The sequence below is a fragment of the Pan troglodytes genome, chromosome 18 (genome assembly GCF_028858775.2).
Source record: "Pan troglodytes isolate AG18354 chromosome 18, NHGRI_mPanTro3-v2.0_pri, whole genome shotgun sequence".
NCBI classification, from domain to species: domain Eukaryota; kingdom Metazoa; phylum Chordata; class Mammalia; order Primates; family Hominidae; genus Pan; species Pan troglodytes.
This window is the reverse complement of record NC_072416.2, coordinates 3,609,049-3,629,802: the sequence shown is the minus strand read 5'-3', so window position 1 is coordinate 3,629,802 and position 20,754 is coordinate 3,609,049. Positions and strand designations below refer to the sequence as shown.

Genomic DNA, 20,754 nt, shown 5'->3' with positions numbered 1-20,754 from the left:
TGTCTTGACCCGGTTGCAGGGACCTGGCTGTCCTTTAGAATCAACTGAGTTGCCCGAGTGGCTCTGTGTGACCCGAATGCTGGATGCATCGTGTGGGGAGAAGCCAGCCCCGGGGACCAGGGCTGCCCAGGAGGCCCTGTCCCACGGTGACTGGCTGTGCCTTGAGGGCTAGGACCTCGCACTGTGGCAGGTGTCCTCAGCACACCTGGACCCCTTCTCTCCCAGTGACATCCACAACCAGAAACACAGCGATGCACACCAGTGATTTCCATGCACTTTAATGAGGTCCAGCACTCAGGAGGATTAGTGCCCACCACCAGCTGCCTGGGCAGGGGAGGGCCGGAGGGCCCGGTGCAGGCGTCAGGCTTAGGACAGGGAAGGGGGCTCAGGATGGGGAAGGGTCCTCAGGACAGGGGAAGGGGCTCAGAAGAGAGCAGGGGGCTTAGGACAGGAAGGGGCACTCAGGACGGGGCAGGGAAGGTGTGGGGGGCAGTCGCCACCTGGGTAGGAAGCAGTGGTGTTTTGGACAGGAGGGGCTGGCTCCCCAGTGACCCGGGTGGACACCCCAGGCCTGGCTCAGTGCTTCTTGGGGACATAGTGGTGGATCCAGTCCAAGTAGTAGGTGACACGGGTGTAGATGCCAGGCCGGTTGGGCTGGGCACAGCCCTCGTCCCAGCTGACAACGCCCGCCTGTAGCCAGGTGCCATTCACCTTGCACACCAGGGGCCCTCCGGAGTCGCCCTGGGAAGGTCAGAGGTCAACGCTCGCCGACCAGACCCGGGAGTGGGGATTGGGGTGCGGGGGGCGGGGGACACGCGGGGCCCACCTTGCAGGAGTCCCTCCGGGTGTTCCCGGCACACAGCATGTCGTCACGGATGATGCGGACGTCGTCCCCCGTGTAGGCGCCCAGGTGGTATTTTGCGTCACAAATGTGGTTTTCCATTATGGGGACCTTCACCTGCTTCAGGGGAAATGGCGGTGGGAGGGGCTCTGCAGGTGGGGAAGAGGGTGCAGCCTCAGGAGGGGGCCGGGCAACCCCCACCTGGAGCCCAGAGGGAGCCCAGGGGCTGGGCTGTGGCTAAGACCCTGGCCCCACCTCCCACTGTCCCCAGACCCACCATCATTGTCCACATCGCCCCAGCCAGTGACCCAGCACGGCATCCCCGGGGGGAAGGTCTCCGAGGCAGGGGGCAGCGTGACCGTGTGGACGCGGCTGGAGACGTTCACCGGCTCCTCCAGCTCCAGCAGGGCGATGTCCGCCCCAGTCTGGATGATGTAGAACTGTGGGTGCACGATGATCCTGCTGACCGGCAGCAGCTGGTCCTGGTAGTAGAGGTGCTGCTCCTGCAGTTGCACCCTGAGGGTGGCCAGATCCTTGAAGTCCCTGGGCAGCAGAGGATCCCACTCAGGGCCCTGGGCAGCCCCCAGGAGCACCCGGGAGCCAGGGCTCACATCCAGCCCTTGCCCACCCCTCCAGGCCCCAGGAGACTCACGGTCCCACGCAGTGCGCCGCGGTCAGCACCCACTGGGGGTGGATGAGGGAGCCCCCGCAGAAGTGCATCCAGTATCGGTCGCGGACTCTCAGGCTCACCTGCCAGGGCCACTTGCTCCTGGGGGCCTCCTGCCCCCCGACAATGCCTGCTCGCTGCAGGGCCTGGCCTGGGGCTGGGGCAGGAACCAGGTCAGGACCTGGAAGCAGCCCCACGCCTGGGCCCAGCCCTTCCCTGTGTGGGGGCCAGCCCGGCCTCCCCAGAACCCACCCAGGCCCTGACCTGTGGAATGTGGTGAGGGGCAGGGTGGACCCCGGCTGGGACTCACCAGGGGCCGCGTAGGCCGGGCTCGCCAGGATGGGCAGCGCCAGCAGCAGCAGGCTCAGCATCTGGGGAGCAAGGAGGAGCATCGTGGGCCTGGCCGGGCCTCACAGGGCAGGGCTGTGGTGATTGTGGGGTGAAGAATGGAGCTGGGACGGGGGGACTGGGGTGGGTCCAGGCCTGCAGGCCTGGGTCTTGGTGCTCTGAGTCTGAGGCTGGGCCACTCTGCTCCAGGTGATGTCAGGGTCTCTGAGAGTGGGGACTTACCCTGGCCGCTCCCTGTTCCTTCTACCCAGCGGGCTCTCCCCTCCCCATTTATCCTTCCAGATCAGGAGGGGGCGGAGGAGGGGCGCTGGGTCCTCCCATCCAGACTCGGAGGAAGTGGATGACTCAGACCCAGGGCCCCGGTGTAACACGTGCCCCCGCCAGCCCGATGCCCTCTGTGTGTGGGGCTGCCAGGCAGGCCCCACCGAGGGCTGAGCACTAGAGGCTCGCAGCTCCACGTGTCAGCTGGTGGATCCCAGCACCGGAACGCACCACCTTCTCGCTGGTGGGATCTGCTCCTGCCCCTGTCTCGGTGCCAGGAGGCCTTCAGGCATAGCTGCACCCAGGTGGCCTGGCTGCCCCAGGCTACAAGACCCGTCGCTCCTGAAACCTGTTTCCCCAGGAGGGACACGGGGTGAGGAACTCATGTCCATGGGCCACCCTCCAAGAGACGGGAAGGTGCCCACAGGGTGGGGACATGATGGGTGACACCCCTCCTACGGACTCCGAATCCACGGGGGTGGGGCCAGCCCTCCTCGACTCACTTGGTGGGGGCTCACATGAGACCCCTTTGTCAGATGGGGAAACAGCCTTGAGAGGAGACAGCACCAAGTGTCCTCAGCCAGGAAGGCGCCCTGCTCCCCACCCGCCGTATGAGACCCAAGTCCTCCTACGAGTCCCCAATGTCCACCTCTGGGGCTGCCCATGCAGGTCCCCTGGTCTGCGGGTGCCTCCTTATCATGGGATCTGAGCTTCATCCGCAGAGGGAAGAGCAGAGAGGAGTGCAGGTGCAACCCCAGGAGACCCAGCCCAGCTCCCCATGGACTCACCCCCAGCCCCAGCCCAGCTCCCCATGGACTCACCCCCAGCCCCAGCCCAGCTCCCCATGGACTCACCCCCAGCCCCAGCCCCAGCTTCCCATGGACTCACCCCCAGCCCCAGCCCCAGCTTCTCATGGACTAGTCCCAGCACCAGCCCCAGCCCCAGCTCCCCATGGACTAGTCCCAGCCCCAGCCCCAGCTCCCCATGGTCTCACCCCCAACTTCAGCCCCAGCTCCCCATGGACTAGTCCCAGCCCTGGCCCCAGCTCCCCATGGTCTCACCCCCGGCCCCAGCTCCCTGTGCTCTCCATCCTATTCAGCGCTGACACTGTCCCTGCAGGTCTGTCCAACCCACCTCCCGACTCCCCTGGGCCTGTTGGTCACTGGGGCCTCCAGCCCACCTCCTCCCCTTCTGAGCCCCAGGACCCCCTGCCTGCCCCCCGACCCCCAACACAGGGCCACTCCAGGGCTCCTCCTGCCCCCACCCTGCCTGGGACCAGCCTGGTTTGGGGCTGACTCTGCACAGCGGGGCCATATCCATCTGGACTCCTTCCGGGCTGCATCCCCCGGGGGACAGGCAGGGGTGGCCCAGACCGCTCCTGCTCATGACCCTGCTTCTCTTCCATTCTCTGGACAAACTCCCCAGAGGCCTCCACCTGCCCCGTCCTGGTTCCATGAATGAGGCCCACAAGATGGGACCTTCAGGAGCCCAGGAGGTGAGGGGATGGGGTGACGGGGGACACCAGGGATGAGGGTGTGGCAGGGACACGGGAGACACCAGGGCTGACGGTGAAGAAGAGACTCAGGGGACACCAGGGCTGGGAGAACCCAGGGACACACGGGGACACCAGGGCTGTGGTGTGCAGAGGGCTCTGGGACCCCCGAGTCAGGGGCTCTGGGACCGCTCCTCCTAGGAATGCTCCGATTGGGTCAGGCCTGGGAGGCGGACCAATCAGCACCATGGGGATGCGAGTGCTTTGATTGGCTCACACTGGGCCAATCAGGGCGAGTCCTGGGCACCGTGCCCCGATCCCCAGCCGCTCACCTGAGGGTGCTGCAGGGCTGGGGTCCCAGGGGAGGTGGATGGACCTGTGCGGCCCTGCCCCGGCGCCTCTCAGGAAGCCCCGCATCCTACCTCTGCCATCCCGCAGCAAAAAGCTGAACTCCCGTCATGTACAACCAGCAACGAACAAAAACGATAACAAACCCATAATTCACGAAAACAGTGGAAAGGACTCTGCGCTCAGGAAGGTTCCATCCAGTTCAGAATGAAGACTTAGAATAAAGATTCCTTGAGACCCTGTAACTAGCCAAGTTCTCATCAGACTATGTATTCATTTGCTTATTTATAACTGTATAGACTCATGGTCCCCTGTTTTATTCAATTATTTTAATTTCTTTCTTTTTCCCAATCATTTTTCTAATATGCAAACTCGTCCTGATGCGGACACTGGGAGCTCCTGCGAGCTGGCTTCTGTGTCGTCTGACATGTCTCCATCTCTGAACTTTTCCTCCTACAAGATTCTTCTGGGCTCCTCTCGTATCCGCCTCTGCGCCAGGCATTCCTCCAGGAGGCCCAGCTCCTGTCGGTGGCAAACGGTATTTAGAGACCACGATGTAGGTGAAGGGACTGCCCATCGCTCTTGGGTGTTACTTCTCACAGCCCTCCTCAGGGGACAGAGCACACGCACGCACACACTTGATCCATGCACTCACACACATGCACATGCGTGCTCACACTTGATCCATGCACTCACACGTGCACACAGATGCACACTCACACATGCACACACCTGCACACACTTGATCCATGCACACTCACAATGCACTCACATGCATGCACATGTGTGCACACTCATGCACATATGCACACACATGAATGTTCACATGCACACACGCACACATATGCACACACATGCATGTACCTGATGCACACACACATGCACTCACACACGCACATCTGTGCACTCAATGCACATATGCACACACGAATGTTCACATGCAAACACGAACACACATGCACACACATTCACACTCACACATACACACACATACACACATGCACACTCACACACAGGCACACTCACACACTGACACACACAGACTCCCACGTGCACATCTACACGGCCATATCTATAACGAAAACCATGAGCTCTCACAGTGCCTCAGCTGTGATTCCACCCCACAGGGCTTACTCTGCGTTTCTCCTCTCCCATCAGGCTGCCTTCTCCAGCAGTGGGGAGCTGGTTCCACCCCCAATTCACTGATCTCATCATTCCCCCGTGTGCCCCCCACTCTGGGCCAGTGTGGCTGTGGCGCCCCAGGTCCACCCTGGGACCTGCCCCATGCTAGGCTTTAGGACAGAATCTATTGGAGGGAAAGGGAAGGGGTGGGGTGGAGATGTGAGCAGAGCTTGACTGTTTAAAAAGCTTCTGGCCGTTTCGGTGGGTGTGTAGTGGGCGCTCCCTGCGGCTTCACTCTGCGGTTCCCCGACGGGACCAACCTGATGAGCCAGGCTGGCCACGGAGCGTGGGGGTGCCGGAGCCCAGAAACGGGACCCCCCACCTCCTAGTCCTTGCCTTCTCTGCCCTCAGGGTGACTCGGGAGGGCCTCTGGTCTGCCAGGCGCATGGCTCCTGAGGGCAGGTTGGCGTCATGAGCTGGGTCAAGAGCTACAGCTGCGGGGACTGGCCAGGGGTCTACACCCTCCTCACTGCCTGGGTGAGCCGGCCCCACCGCCGCATCCCAGCATCGGGGGCTCAGGCGGCTCCCCAGGCCCCCTCCCGGGGGACTTCTCCCTCCTCCTCCAACTCGTCCTCCTCTTGGCTGTCTCCTGCATCTGGTGGCTAAGTGACCTCTGGGCCAGCCGCAGTGGCTCTTCCTCCCCCGACCTCTGACCCTTGGCCCCTGACCTGCATGAGCCCCTCCAGCTCCCTCCTCCCAGAGGAGTGGAGGGCGATGGCCACAGCCTAGGCCTGGAGGCAGACCCCGCTCCAGGCCTGCACAGCCCCGGCTCGCACCCCAGTGCAGCCTCTTCTCCCCGTGGGGAAACTGAGGCAGAGAGGGCGCCGTTACCTGCTACGGTCACACGCAAGGCCTATCCCAGCCCTGGAAGCTCCAGGGCTCTGAGACCCGACCCAGCGGGCAGGTGGGCTGGGCGGGGCAGCTGACTCCTCTCCGCCCCTTCCTCTCCCCTCCCCGCACCTGCCCTGCCCCCTCCCCGCCCCCGCACCGCCCTCCCGCAAACGCCCCGGCTTCCTCCCAGCGCCTGCCTCGGCCGCGCCCGGGCTCCGCTTTGCATGGTCAGGGGCCCCCTCTGCTGGAGACGCAGGGAAGTGCAGCGCTCCGGAGGGAGAGAAAAGTCGGTGATCGCTGCCTAGAAAATCCAGGAATAATGGACCCTGGAGTAATGGACTTAGCAGGGCTGTGACATACAAAAGCAATATGCAAAAGTAGTACTGTGTTTCTAAATGCCAGCCATGAATATTGGACGATAAACGCGAACATCCATACCCTTTGCTACAGAATAAAAAAATCAAACACCAGGAATACATTTAAGGGAAGGCATGCAAGATCTCTACACCAAAAAGTACCAACATTGCTGGGAGGAGATTTCAAAGCCCTACGTAGGTGGAGAGACAGGAACACGGGCCATTTTCATCACCCTAGAGGTTTCCTCACCTCTCGGTCACCTGCCTGAAGGGGCGGGGAGTAGACACCCTAGGGTGATACGTCTTGCTTTGGGCCATGGTTACACAGGTTTGGCAATCATCACAATTCACTGGACTGGACATTTCAGGTCTGTGCATTCTGTTTATTTAATTTGCTCTCAATAAAAAAATATATCTATACATTCAGTTCCCACTCGGACATACAAAGGGACTGGAAGCCAACCTCACAACCACATCGGAAACGCTGGGCCAACTGAAACGCAGCTGAACAGCCTTCTGAGAACCGAGCTCACGGGACAAAGCACTGCCCCCAAACCGGACAGACCGGTGGCTACTCGGGAGGCTGAGGTGGGAGGATCACTTGAGCCTGGGAGGTTGAAGCTTCAGCGAGCTAGGATTGCACCCCTGCATTCCAGACTGGGCAACAGAGCAAGATCCCATCTCAAAAAAAATTTTTTTTAAAACTCTGCTTTACAAGAGACATTGTTAAGAGAATGAAAAGACAAGCCACAGACTGGGAGAATATCTCTGCAAAACTCATATCTGATAAAGGATGATTATCCAAAATATACCAAGAACCCTTAAAGTCAACATTAAATAGAACAAGCAACCCGGCCGGGCAGGGAGTCACACCTGTCATCCCAGCACAAGCAACCCGGCCGGGTGTGGTGGCTCACACCTGTCATCCCAGCACTGTGGGAGGCCAGGGTGGGCGGATCACGAGGTCAGGAGATCGAGACCATCCTGGCCCACATGGTGAAACCCCGTCTCTACTAAAAATATAAAAATTAGCTGGGTGTGGTGACACACGCCTGTTATCCCAGCTACTTGGGAGGCTGAGGCAAGAGAATCACCTGAACCAGGGAGTCGGAGGTTGTGGTGAGCCAAGCTCACGCCACTGCACTCCAGCCTGGTGACAGAGTGGGACTCTGTCTCAAAAAAAAAAAAAAAAAAAAAGGAAAAAGAAAACAAGCAACACAATTAAAAAGTGGGCTTCAGATAAATCTAACAAAGAGATTGAAAGAATTAAAAAGAACAAAAAAGTGGGCAAAAGATCTGAACAGACACTTCACCAAAGAAGATACAGAGATGTCAAATAAGCACCTGAAAAGATGCTCAGCATCAAACGTTATTAATTAAATTAAAATAACAATGAGATACCACTACACACCCGTTAGGATGACTAAAGTCCCCAAGACAGACAATACCAAGTGCTGACAAGGAGGTGGAGCAACAGGAACTCTCATCCACTGCTGATGAGAAGGCAGAACAGCGCAGCCACTTTGGAAGACAGTTTGGCAGTTTCTTACAAAGCTAAACATATTCTTACAATATGATCTAGCAATTGTGCTCCTAGGTATATATTTACCCAAGGAGTTGAAAACTTATGCCCACACAAAAACCTGCACGTAATGTTGATAGCATCTTTACCCATAATTGCCAAAAAGTTGAAGGAGCCAAAATGTCCTTCAAAAGGTGAATGGGTAGAACAACTGTGGTACATCCAGACAATGGACTATCATTCAGAGACAAAAAGCAATGAGCTGGCCGGGTGCGGTGTCTCATGCCTGTAATCCCAGCACTTTAGGAGGCTGAGGCGGGCGGACCATGTGGTCAGGAGATTGAGACCATCCTGGATAACACAGTGAAACCCCATCTCTAAAAAAAAAACAAAAAACAGCCGGGCATGGTGGCAGGTGCCTGTAGTCCCAGCTACTCAGAGGCTGAGGCAGGAGAATGGCGTGAATCCAGGAGGCGCAGCTTGCAGTGAGCCGAGATCGCACCACTGCACTCCAGCCTGGGAGACAGAGCGAGACTCTGTCTCAAAATAAATAAATAAATAAATAAAAGCAAGGAGCTATCAAGCCTTGAAAAGACATACAGGGGCCATAACTGCCTACTACTCAGTGAAAGAAGCCAGTCGGAAAAAGTTAATAGTGTATCGTTGATAGTGGATAAGTCAAAACTTCAGAGACAATGAAAATATCCGTGGTTTCCAGGGGATGGGGAGAGGGAGAGGCAGTGGAGCACGAGATTTTGAGGGCAGGGGATGTATTCCGCATAATACGGTAATGGTGGACACATGACTTGTGCACTTGCCACGATCCACAGAATGTACAACAGAGTGAACCCTCATGTAAACTGTGGGAGTTCGTTAGTAATAATGTATCAATATTGTTCATCAGCTGTAACAATGCACCCACAGTAATGCAAAATGTTCATAACAGGAAACTGTGTGGGGGGATGTGTGTGTTGGGGGGGATACGATCTGTACTATCTGCCCAGTTGTCTGTAAACTTAAAACTGCTCTAAAAAATAAAGTGCATTAATTCCAAAACACCACACAACTTCACGTGCAATTTCACCTTGCAACAGCCTGCTTTTAGTCTCCCCGGATCCTTCTGTTACTGTAGCACACGCCGCACCCTTGTGTATTCCATAAACCACACGATACCTGCACTCGCTTTGCTGTTGTTGCTTCAAACTGCCAATTCTCTTTCAAATATTTTTTGAGAGAGAAAACTGTCTTACACAGTCACAGCTGTTTCCATTTCCAGAGCGTATCTTCCCTTAGTCTAGGTCTAGATTTTCATCTCTTATCATCTTCTTCCTGCAGAACTTCCTTTCACATTTCTTTTTTTCTTTTTTTGAGACGGAGTCTCCTTCATTGCCCAGGCTGGAGTGCAGCGGCGGCATCTCGGCTCACGCCAAGCTCCGCCTCCCGGGTTCACGCCATTCTCCTGCCTCAGCCTCCCGAGTAGCTGGGATTACAGGTGCCTGCCACCACGCCCGGCTAATTTTTTGTATTTTTAGTAGAGACAGGGTTTCACTGTGTTAGCCAGGGTGGTCTCGAACTCCTGACCTCAGGTGATCCACCCGCCTTGGCCTCCCAAAGTGCTGGGATTACAGGCGTGGGCCACCACGCCCGAACATGATTGATTTTTTTTATTGGGAGGTCATCCTTTTTCATGCCTGCTTTTTCTTTTTTTCTTTTTTTTTTTTTTTAGACACGGTATTGCTTTGTCGCCAGACTGGAGTGCAGTGGCACGATCTCGGCTCACTGCAACCTCTGACTCCCTGGTTCAAGCGATTCTCCTGCCTCAGCCTCCCGAGTAGCTGGGATTACAGGCACGTGCCACCACGCCCAGCTAATTTTTATATTTTTAGTAGAGACGGGGTTTCACCATGTGGGCCAGGCTGGTCTCGTTCTCCTGATCTCACGATCTGCCACCTCGGCCTCCCACAGTGCTGGGATGACAGGCGTGAGCCACTGCGCCCGGCCACCTGCTCGTTTTTGACTAGCCCCCGGATCTCGTGAATACTGTCTGGAGTGTTTTGTTGCGTGCTGGGTTGTGTTATATTCCTTGACATCATTTTGAGATGTGTTCTCACAGGCAGTTAAGTCACTTGCCATCATTTGGATCCGTCTGCGCTTTGCTTTTCAGCTTTGTGAGGGGGGGTCCAGAGAAGCCTTTGGTTTCGGGATAATTTTCTCCCCTAGTACCCTTCCATACCCTTCCGAGGACTCTCCGCCCCTCTCATCTGGTGGTTCTTGTTTCCGACGCGGCTCCCACGTCTCTCTGCATCTCCGGCACTCGGCCGAGGACACCGGGGGGAACCCCCTGCGGATGCCCGGAGCTCTCCGTGCAGTTCTCTGCCTCGTGAGTCATGGCTGCCTGGGCCTCTGCACACGCCAGTGTCCGTCTCCCCAGCCCAGCAAGCTCCTGGGGCTGAGTTTCCCATCGCTGCCGTGAGTCTGGACGCGGCCACTGTCGTCTCACCCGGCTGCCCACCCTTCTCTCGGGGACACTGCCCCACGTGGCCTCTTGCCCAATGTCTGTCAATGGCCTGGGACCCCAGCCCTGCAGCAGCCTCAGGTGAGCGGCCGGGGATCGGGGCAGGGTGCCCAGGACGCGCCCTGATTGGCCCAGTGTGAGCCATTCAAAGCACTCGCATCCCCATGGTGCTGATGGGTCCGCCTCCCAGGCCTGACCCAATCGGAGCATTCCTAGGAGGAGCGGCCCCAGAGCCCCTGACTCGGGGGTCCCAGAGCCCTCTGCACACCACAGCCCTGGTGTCCCCGTGTGTCCCTGGGTTCTCCCAGCCCTGGTGTCCCCTGAGTCTCTTCTTCACCGTCAGCCCTGGTGTCTCCCGTGTCCCTGCCACACCCTCATCCCTGGTGTCCCCCGTCACCCCATCCCCTCACCTCCTGGGCTCCTGAAGGTCCCATCTTGTGGGCCTCATTCATGGAACCAGGACGGGGCAGGTGGAGGCCTCTGGGGAGTTTGTCCAGAGAATGGAAGAGAAGCAGGGTCATGAGCAGGAGCGGTCTGGGCCACCCCTGCCTGTCCCCCGGGGGATGCAGCCCGGAAGGAGTCCAGATGGATATGGCCCCGCTGTGCAGAGTCAGCCCCAAACCAGGCTGGTCCCAGGCAGGGTGGGGGCAGGAGGAGCCCTGGAGTGGCCCTGTGTTGGGGGTCGGGGGGCAGGCAGGGGGTCCTGGGGCTCAGAAGGGGAGGAGGTGGGCTGGAGGCCCCAGTGACCAACAGGCCCAGGGGAGTCGGGAGGTGGGTTGGACAGACCTGCAGGGACAGTGTCAGCGCTGAATAGGATGGAGAGCACAGGGAGCTGGGGCCGGGGGCAAGTCCACAGGGAGCTGGGGCCGGAGGTGAGAGCATGGGGAGCTGGGGCTGTGGCTGGGACTAGTCCATGGGGAGCTGGGGCTGGGGCTGGGACTAGTCCATGGGAAGCTGGGGCTGGGGCTGGGGGTGAGTCCATGGGGAGCTGGGCTGGGGCTGGGGGTGAGTCCATGGGGAGCTGGGCTGGGGCTGGGGGTGAGTCCATGGGGAGCTGGGCTGGGGCTGGGGGTGAGTCCATGGGGAGCTGGGCTGTGGCTGGGGATGAGTCCATGGGGAGCTGGGCTGGGGCTGGGGGTGAGTTCATGGGGAGCTGCGCTGGGCCTCCTGTGGTTGCACCTGCACTCCTGTCTGCTCTTCCCTCTGCGGATGAAGCTCAGATCCCATGATAAGGAGGCACCTGCAGACCAGGGGACCTGCATGGGCAGCCCCAGAGGTGGACATTGAGGACTCGTAGGAGAACTTGGGTCTCATACGGCGGGTGGGGAGCAGGGCCCCTTCCTGGCTGAGGACACTTGGTGCTGTCCCCTCTCAAGGCTGTTTCCCCATCTGACAAAGGGGTCTCATGTGAGCCCCCACCAAGTGAGTCGAGGAGGGCTGGCCCCACCCCCGTGGATTCGGAGTCCGTAGGAGGGGTGTCACCCGTCATGTCCCCACCCCGTGGGCACCTTCCCGTCTCTTGGAGGGTGGCCCATGGACATGAGTTCCTCGCCCCGTGTCCCTCTTGGGGAAACAGGTTTCAGGAGCGACGGGTCTTGTAGCCTGGGGCAGCCAGGCCACCTGGGTGCAGCTATGCCTGAAGGCCTCCTGGCACCGAGACAGGGGCAGGAGCAGATTCCACCAGCGGGAAGGTGGTGCGTTCTGGTGCTGGGATCCACCAGCTGACACGTGGAGCTGCGAGTCTCCAGTGCTCAGCCCTCAGCGGGGCCTGCCTGGCAGCCCCACACACAGAGGGCATCGGGCTGGCGGGGGCACGTGTTACACGGGGGCCCTGGGTCTGAGTCATCCACTTCCTCCGAGTCTGGATGGGAGGACCCAGCGCCCCTCCTCCGCCCCCTCCTGATCTGGAAGGATAAATGGGGAGGGGAGAGCCTGCTGGGTAGAAGGAAAAGGGAGCGGCCAGGGTAAGTCCCCACTCTCAGAGACCCTGACATCAGCGTCACCTGGAGCAGAGTGGCCCAGCCTCAGACTCAGAGCACCAAGACCCAGGCCTGCAGGCCCGGACCCACCCCAGTCCCCCCATCCCAGCTCCATTCTTCACCCCACAATCTGTAGCCCCCAGCCCTGCCCTGTGAGGCCCGGCCAGGCCCACGATGCTCCTCCTTGCTCCCCAGATGCTGAGCCTGCTGCTGGTGGCGCTGCCCGTCCTGGCGAGCCCGGCCTACGCGGCCCCTGGTGAGTCCCAGCCGGGGTCCACCCTGCCCCTCACCACATTCCACAGGCCAGGGCCTGGGTGGGTTCTGGGGAGGCCGGGCTGGCCCCCACACAGGGAAGGGCTGGGCCCAGGCGTGGGGCTGCTTCCAGGTCCTGACCTGGTTCCTGCCCCAGCCCCAGGCCAGGCCCTGCAGCGAGCGGGTATCGTCGGCGGGCAGGAGGCCCCCAGGAGCAAGTGGCCCTGGCAGGTGAGCCTGAGAGTCCGCGGCAAATACTGGATGCACTTCTGCGGGGGCTCCCTCATCCACCCCCAGTGGGTGCTGACTGCAGCGCACTGCGTGGGACCGTGAGTCTCCTGGGGCCTGGAGGGGTGGGCAAGGGCTGGATGTGAGCCCTGGCTCCCGGGTGCTCCTGGGGGCTGCCCAGGGCCCTGAGTGGGATCCTCTGCTGCCCAGGGACTTCAAGGATCTGGCCGCCCTCAGGGTGCAACTGCGGGAGCAGCACCTCTACTACCAGGACCAGCTGCTGCCGGTCAGCAGGATCATCGTGCACCCACAGTTCTACACCGCCCAGATCGGAGCGGATATCGCCCTGCTGGAGCTGGAGGAGCCCGTGAACATCTCCAGCCGCGTCCACACGGTCACCCTGCCCCCTGCCTCGGAGACCTTCCCCCCGGGGATGCCATGCTGGGTTACTGGCTGGGGCGATGTGGACAATGATGGTGGGTCTGGGGACAGTGGAGGTGGGGCCAGGGTCTTAGCCACAGCCCAGCCCCTGGGCTCCCTCTGGGCTCCGGGTGGTGGTTGCCCGGCCCCCTCCTGAGGCTGCACCGTCTTCCCCGCCTGCAGAGAGCCTCCCACCGCCATTTCCCCTGAAGCAGGTGAAGGTCCCCATAATGGAAAACCACATTTGTGACGCAAAATACCACCTTGGCGCCTACACGGGAGACAACGTCCGCATCGTCCGTGACGACATGCTGTGTGCCGGGAACACCCGGAGGGACTCCTGCCAGGTGGGACCCGCGTGTCCCCCGCCCCCCGCACCCCAACCCCCACTCCCAGGCCTGTTCGGCGAGCGCTGACCTCTGACCTTCCCAGGGCGACTCCGGAGGACCCCTGGTGTGCAAGGTGAATGGCACCTGGCTGCAGGCGGGCGTGGTCAGCTGGGGCGAGGGCTGTGCCCAGCCCAACCGGCCTGGCATCTACACCCGTGTCACCTACTACTTGGACTGGATCCACCACTATGTCCCCAAAAAGCCCTGAGTCAGGCCTGGGTTGGCCACCTGGGTCACTGGAGGACCAGCCCCTGCTGTCCAAAACACCACTGCTTCCTACCCAGGTGGCGACTGCCCCCCACACCTTCCCTGCCCCGTCCTGAGTGCTCCTTCCTGTCCTAAGCCCCCTGCTCTCTTCTGAGCCCCTTCCCCTGTCCTGAGGACCCTTCCCCATCCTGAGCCCCCTTCCCTGTCCTAAGCCTGACGCCTGCACCGGGCCCTCCGGCCCTCCCCTGCCCAGATAGCTGGTGGTGGGCGCTAATCCTCCTGAGTGCTGGACCTCATTAAAGTGCATGGAAATCACTGGTGTGCATCGCTGTGTTTCTGGTTGTGGATGTCACTGGGAGAGAAGGGGTCCCGGTGTGCTGAGGACACCTGCCACAGTGCGAGGTCCTAGTCCTCAAGGCACAGCCAGTCACCGTGGGACGGGGCCTCCTGGGCAGCCCTGGTCCCCGGGGCTGGCTTCTCCCCACACGATGCATCCAGCATTCGGGTCACACAGAGCCACTTGGGCAACTCAGCTGATTCTAAAGGACAGCCAGGTCCCTGCAACCGGGTCAAGACAGATAATGGTCGCCGGGAGCCCCAGGGCTGCCCGTCACGAACCCCTACCCCACGCTTCCCACGAGCTCTTCTCCCCGCCCCTCGGTCCACTGCTTGTGCTTTGCCTAGTTGTTTGCTTTGAGACGGGATCTCGCTGTGTCATCCAGGCTGAAGTGCAGTGGTGTGATCAGGGCTCACTGCAGCCTTAACTCCTGGGCTCAAGCGATCCTCCCATCTTGGCCTCCCATATAGCTGGGCCACAGGAGTGAGCCGCCACGCCCGGTTAATTTTTGTATTTTTAGTAGAGAGAGGGTTTCGCCATGTTGGCCAGTCTGGTCTCGAACTCCTGACCTCAAGTGATCCGCCTGCCTCGGCCTCCCAAAGTGCTGGGATGACAGGCGTGAGCCACCGCACCCGGCCTGAGTTTGAGATTTTCAAATTCATTTTGAGGTCTTTCTCTACATCAATAGGTGAGCCCTCTGCGTCCGGCGAGTGTTGCATTTTATCCCGGGCTCTTGTTTGCATTTTATATTTGAACATGATTACACTCAGGAATGAAATGTGGGGCTGTTCTGGTTGAAAACAACTCTCTAAAGAAACATTCACTCTTTCCTTCCAACTGTCAGATGCAGAGATGTGCATTTAGTCTCCCGAATCTCTGCAAATGACCTCTGTCCTCACAAGGGGTGCACTCGACTCCCAGTGCCCTCTCCAGCCCCACGTGACCTCTGCCTCTGCAGCCCCTGGAGGGCCCATCCCTCGGCTCCTGTTCTGCAGGCCCAGCGTCTTGTCTATGAAGATGCACCTGGAACTCAGGCCCTCCTTCCTCCCTCTGGCCCATCCCACCTTCTAGGGATCACAGAGACAGCGCGGGGTGACCCCCAGAGAACACTGAGCCCCTAGAAGCACTTCCACACGCCCACTGGAGGTTTTGCGGGGTGGGAGTCGGAGGGATGAGACCCCCAAGGGAAGCAAGACGGCCCCTCAGGACAGGGCTGCCGGTGTAAGGAAAGGTGGACAGCAGGGGCCGGTCACTGGGTGGAGGGGGAGGGCGGGCTCCAGCCCCAGAGCTTCCCAAATTAGATCTAAGATCCCTGGAAAGCTCAGTGAAGCTCAGACCAGTGACACTGGCAGATGTGAGCGTCAGCTTCAGCAGGAAGGGTCTCTCAGGATGTGGCAGGCAGGCTGCTGGCCAGGGCTGCAGCCACCTGCATTTTGACTGGGACGGGGGCACCTGCTCCAAGGTCACCCACGTGGCTGCCGGCAGGAGGCCCTGGTTTCCCGTCACAGGGGGGTGTGACGTGGAGGGCGAGTGGGGGGGACAGGGTTCCCACCGAGGGGACAGCACCCAGGTGGCCAGGCCACCGCAGACAGAAGCAATCCCAGGTCTCCCAGGGTCCTGGACAGCAGGAGACCCCACCAAGCTGGGGGCAACCACCAGGGCCAGGCCCCCCTCCTCGTTCCTCAGTTGGCTCTCCTTTCCAATGGTCGGGGGAACGGCGCCATGTCACAGGACTGCTGGGGCTCAGGGGATGGTGCCTGGAGCTTCTTCCTCCCCAGCAGGCCTGCAATCTGGGTCGTGTGGAGCACTCTGCGGGGAGTGGCGTGCTGGGGCACAGGCAGAAAGACGGGGTCCCCAGTGCTGCAGGTGAATTGAGTTGGGACAGGTGAGGGCCCTGAAGTCCCCGCCTGTGGGGACCTGGGGACAGCCCTAGAGGTCAGGACTAGAGGACCTGGTTCCATGAAGACCCTGCCCCTCAGGCTCCCTCCCCACTGGTGACATCGCCCTGTTAGGGGCACCCTGGGCCGGAGACTTGTGGCTCAGACCCCGCTCCCTTATGTGGGGTGGGACTGTCCTGCCTCCCCTGAGGCGCCCCCTCCAGGTGTGCGGCTGCCATGAGGGAGGAGGGTGCCCGGCCGTGGGTGCACTGCTGGCCCCGCATGCTGGTGTTGTCCTTATTGGTCACCAGGAAAAACACTGAACCTCCAGTTCTGAGCCTTGGCTACCCCACGTGCTGGCGTGCAGGTGGCCACGTCCGTGCCCGGGAGGCCACATCCTGGTGGGTGGTCAGGCAACTCCCCCCCACCAGTGCCTCAGTTTCCCCACATCAAAGAAGGGATCCCTGACCTAGAGGGTCTCAGCCGGACCCTCCAGCCTGGCCTGTGATTTGGATCTGGGGAGGGTGGCAGGAAAGTCCCGGGCGCTGCCCAGGGCCCCTAATCAGCTGAGTCATCAGGCTGGGGCAGCCAGGACGGTTAGGAAGGGCCAACCCAGGCTGGGCCGTGAAGCGGTGCCCATCTGATCTGCCACACGACCACAGGACTTGCTGCCGGATGTGGGGACAGGGACTTCTCAAAGGGTGGTTGTCACGAGGGCCTGAGCTGTCTCCAAAGGGCTGCTGGGCCTTGAGTTGGGACCCTCCTGAAGAACCCCCAGGACTGGGCTCCCAGAGGATGAAGGAGAGGGGGTGGTGTGCCCCGAGGGAACCAGGGAGGAATTTTTGGAGGGGGCAGCACTCAGAGGAACACTCACCCCTCCCTCAGCCCTGGCCCCGGAGCAGAGACCGGGTGAGAAGTGCTTTTGCCTTCTGTCCTTCCCCGCTTGCCCTTGACTGAGCCGGCCACTTGGTGCCAGGGCTGTGGCGTCCACACAGGGATAAATGGACGTGACGACCGTCCTCTGATGTGCAGAAGGAACAGGTGGGGCCATCTGTGGAGCTCCGGCCTCCTCCTCCGTCCTCCCGCCCTGCCTGACAGCAGGTGTGTGGCCACCCCTACCCCCCACGCCCAGCAGGTCCAAGGGTCAGGCTGGCCCTCCGTCTCCCTACAGTGGGCAGACACCATGGCCCTTGGGGCCTGTGGCCTCCTGCTGCTCCTGGCTGTGCCCGGTGGGTGACCTGGCCTGGGTGTGGGGATGGGGGGGCATCTGCTTCCTGCCTGGACCCCTGATGGGGGTGAAGCTGGGGGCTGGTCTGAGACGGAGAAACATGCTGAGTCCCCACCCTGTGGGGCCCCGTGTCTCCTCTGAAGAGACTGCACCCCTGGCTGGAGGCCCAGCTGTCTGTGCTGGGGAGAAGCTGGAGAGATGTGCGGGTGGGAGTTGGGGGTGCAGGAGTTGGCAGTGCGGGCGGGAGTTGGCAATGCGGGTGGGAGTTGGGGGTGCGGGTGGGAGTTGGGGGTGCCAGGAGTCCCAGGCCCTGGAACACTGGTGATTTCTTCCCTGAGCAGGACCTGGAGGGTGGGGAGGAGGCCCAGGCCTGAGGCCAAGCTCCCGGCCTCCAGCTGCCGTTTATGGCCTGTGGCTCGTCCCACCCAGCCCTGGGCCAGTGCGACAGCAGCTGACCCAGCCTCACCAGGCCGGGCCCCTCTGCTCAGGACCAGGCCCCACCCCAGTGTCGCCCTGAGGCCTGGCAGGGGCCTCTGGAGCCCGCACACCCCTCTCCTTGGCAGCCCCCTCCATCCTGGGCCCTCCGTCTTTCCCACAGGTGTGTCCCTCAGGGCTTTGCAGCCAGGTACGTCTCTGACAGGTGTGGGGTGTGGGGGAGGGTGCAGGCAAGGCCTGGCAGGAGGGCCTCGGTGACCCTCTCCTTCCCTGGGGTCCCACTGGGGGCCCGGGGAGGTCATAGTTTGTCGCCGTGGTTTCTGCTCGCATCTCTCGGTTGAGTGGGGCTGGCCGGGGCCTGCTGCAGGGCTGTCTCCCCCACCACCACTGCAGTCAGTCTGTACCTTGGGAGATGCTCTGAGGCCATGAAACAACCTGGCCCTCCTCGAACTTCCTCCCCGCAGCGTCCCCACCGTGGCCCTGGAACCAGCTGGGGGCTTTGCCGTGTGGGAGAGCCGGTGCCCCACCCCAGACCCGCTGCCTATCTATAAACATCTCCGTCTGTCTACATCCCAGCTTCCCTTCCATTCAGCTCAGTGGCCACACTCCATCACCAGCACAATTATCCAGCTCAGGCGGCCCCAGATGTGGCCAGTGGGTCTCCAGCTGACTTCCTCTTAATTTCTTTTTAACTTACTGAGGTGAAGTTTACAGAAGATAACGTTACATTATCAAGCGTCCAATTCAGAGGCCCTGAGCACCTTGGACAGTGCTGTGTGACCCCCCCACAATTCTATCCAGCTTCAAATATCTCCACCACCCCTGAAGGAAAACCGGGGCCCACTAGGCAGTCACCCCCAGCACCCTGGGCCTTCTTGGGGGCTCCACCGTTCTCTGAGCCCCTTTCTAGCCGCCTAGGGGCCCTCTGCAGCCTTTCCACCGCCTCCGGGAGCCCTGGTTAGTTTGTGGAGCATGGCGCTTAGAAACGGCGACCTGCGCCCCAGGCGCGCTCACTGCTCCTGAGACGTCATTTCTGCTGCACCCACGATGCTTCTGGGGAGAGTCTGGCAGACGAGGGAGCTGAAGAGCAAAGTCCACAAGAAGGCAGGGAGGTGTGGTCAGGGAAGGCTTCCTGGAGGAAGCGCAGTGGGCTTCTTGGGATCCCCACCAGGCACCCCTTCCTCCTTCGACTTAGGGTGTGGCCAGCCGCAGGTTTCGGATGCAGGAGGCCGGATCGTGGGGGGTCACGCTGCCCCGGCCGGCGCATGGCCATGGCAGGCCAGCCTCCGCCTGCGGAGAGTGCACGTGTGCGGCGGGTCCCTGCTCAGCCCCCAGTGGGTGCTCACAGCTGCCCACTGCTTCTCCGGGTGAGTGTCCGGGTGGGCAGGGGCAGTCTCAACGTCCAGGCCCCAGTGGGGCATGCGCCAGCGCAGAGGCCTCCACTTGGTCTTGACTCACTCCGAGGCTTGGGAACTCTGAGGCTGCTTCCTTCCAATGGAAAGGGAGGAGCTGGTTGCCCACCTTCTGTGAGGTTCTGCCGCTCTTTGCTCACCTCTAGGGATGGACAGCTCCCTCCCTCCTTCCCTCCCCGTGGTCTCTTCACGTGGAGCTGAGCTTGCAATCCGCCTCCTGACCAGCCCCTGCTGGTGTCGGGCATGCTGCTGGCTTTTCCAGGGGCTGGCAGGAACCCCAAGGTGCTGCCGTGGTCCTTGGGCCCTGCAGGGTGAAGCCACTGCCCAGGCTTTCTGCGTCCCAAGCCCAGGAGGGAAGAGCTGGGCTTCGGATGCCTGCCAGGGTGGGGTCTGGGCAGGGCCGACGCTGACCTCCAGCCTCCGCAGCCGGCCCCTCTCACCCACCCACCTTCCCTCCCAGGTCCCTGAACTCATCCGACTACCAGGTGCACCTGGGGGAACTGGAGATCACTCTGTCTCCCCACTTCTCCACCGTGAGGCAGATCATCCTGCACTCCAGGCCCTCAGGACCGCCGGGGACCAGCGGGGACATCGCCCTGGTGGAGCTCAGTGTCCCCGTGACCCTCTCCAGCCGGATCCTGCCCGTCTGCCTCCCGGAGGCCTCGGATGACTTCTGCCCTGGGATCCGGTGCTGGGTGACCGGCTGGGGCTATACGCGGGAGGGAGGTGAGGAGCCCCCGTGGGGATGCTGGGATGGAGGAAGGCAAGGGCGGCAGGAAGAGAGCTGGCTTGAGGGACGCTGATGCTACCACCTGCTCCTGGTGGCTTCCACCTGCTCCTGGTGGCTTCCACACCCAGCCAAGGCCGCCCCTATCGGCTGTCCCTTTTCAAAGCCTGTCGTGTGGATCCAAAGCAGCAGCCAAACGTCAGCTCACAACCCACGTGCCGTGACGAGGGTCACGGTGGCATGGGACTTGTGTCTGGCAAGGTCTCCCATTCCCCCAGTGCAGGGCCTGGTGCCCCAACCTTCCCTGAAGCCTGCTCCCCCCCACCCCAGAGCCTCTGCCACCCCCGTACAGCCTGCGGGAGGTGGAAGTCTCCGTGGTGGACACAGAGACCTGCCGCCGGGACTATCCTGGCCCCGGGGGCAGCATCCTTCAGCCCGACATGCTGTGTGCCCGGGGCCCCGGGGATGCCTGCCAGGTGAGCCTGCCAGGCCGTGACAGAGGACGGGGGCGGCTGAAGCCCAGGGAGGGGCTCCCCATCTTCTCGGCTCCCAATGCTCGCCTTCTCTGTCCTCAGGACGACTCCGGGGGGCCTCTGGTCTGCCAGGTGAACGGTGCCTGGGTGCAGGCTGGCATTGTGAGCTGGGGTGAGGGCTGCGGCCGCCCCAACAGGCCGGGAGTCTACACTCGTGTCCCTGCCTACGTGAACTGGATCCGTCACCACATCACAGCATCAGGGGGCTCAGAGTCTGGGTACCCCAGGCTCCCCCTCCTGGCTGGCTTCTTCCTCCCCGGCCTCTTCCTTCTGCTAGTCTCCTGTGTCCTGCTGGCCAAGTGCCTGCTGCACCCATCTGGGGATGGTACTCCCTTCCCCGCCCCTGACTGATGGCAGGAATCCAAGT

The 20,754-nt window shown here is 61.0% G+C and overlaps 3 protein-coding genes across 7 annotated transcripts; 2 read left to right on the top strand and 1 right to left on the bottom strand.

The window, feature by feature from the left end:
* Positions 1–262: 262 nt before the first annotated feature.
* Positions 263–2,118, bottom strand: LOC468084 (tryptase beta-2-like). 3 transcript variants are annotated; one of them, XM_024349702.3, is made up of 6 exons: positions 2,079–2,118; positions 1,819–1,879; positions 1,494–1,665; positions 1,119–1,384; positions 827–990; positions 263–741 (listed from the first exon to the last, which is right to left on the bottom strand). In XM_024349702.3, the coding sequence occupies exons 2-6, from the start codon at positions 1,877–1,879 to the stop codon at positions 577–579; spliced, it is 828 nt and encodes a 275-aa protein (XP_024205470.1). In that variant the 5' UTR covers positions 2,079–2,118; the 3' UTR covers positions 263–576. The 3 variants fall into 3 exon arrangements, with proteins under 3 accessions (XP_024205470.1, XP_024205469.1, XP_054524602.1); XM_024349701.1 differs by lacking the exon at positions 2,079–2,118 and having other exon boundaries at positions 1,819–2,068; XM_054668627.1 differs by lacking the exon at positions 2,079–2,118 and having other exon boundaries at positions 1,119–1,357; positions 1,819–2,068.
* A 10,192-nt stretch (positions 2,119–12,310) lies between these two features.
* On the top strand, positions 12,311–14,153 carry TPSB2 (tryptase beta 2). 3 transcript variants are annotated; one of them, XM_016928487.3, is made up of 6 exons: positions 12,311–12,327; positions 12,538–12,598; positions 12,752–12,923; positions 13,033–13,298; positions 13,426–13,589; positions 13,675–14,153. In XM_016928487.3, exons 2-6 carry the CDS (start codon positions 12,538–12,540, stop codon positions 13,837–13,839), a joined length of 828 nt encoding a protein of 275 aa, XP_016783976.1. In that variant the 5' UTR covers positions 12,311–12,327; the 3' UTR covers positions 13,840–14,153.
* Positions 14,154–18,762: 4,609 nt separating this feature from the next.
* Positions 18,763–20,738, top strand: TPSG1 (tryptase gamma 1). The gene is made up of 4 exons (XM_016929121.3): positions 18,763–19,082; positions 19,588–19,853; positions 20,185–20,330; positions 20,430–20,738. The coding sequence occupies exons 1-4, from the start codon at positions 18,763–18,765 to the stop codon at positions 20,736–20,738; spliced, it is 1,041 nt and encodes a 346-aa protein (XP_016784610.1).
* Positions 20,739–20,754: the final 16 nt, after the last annotated feature.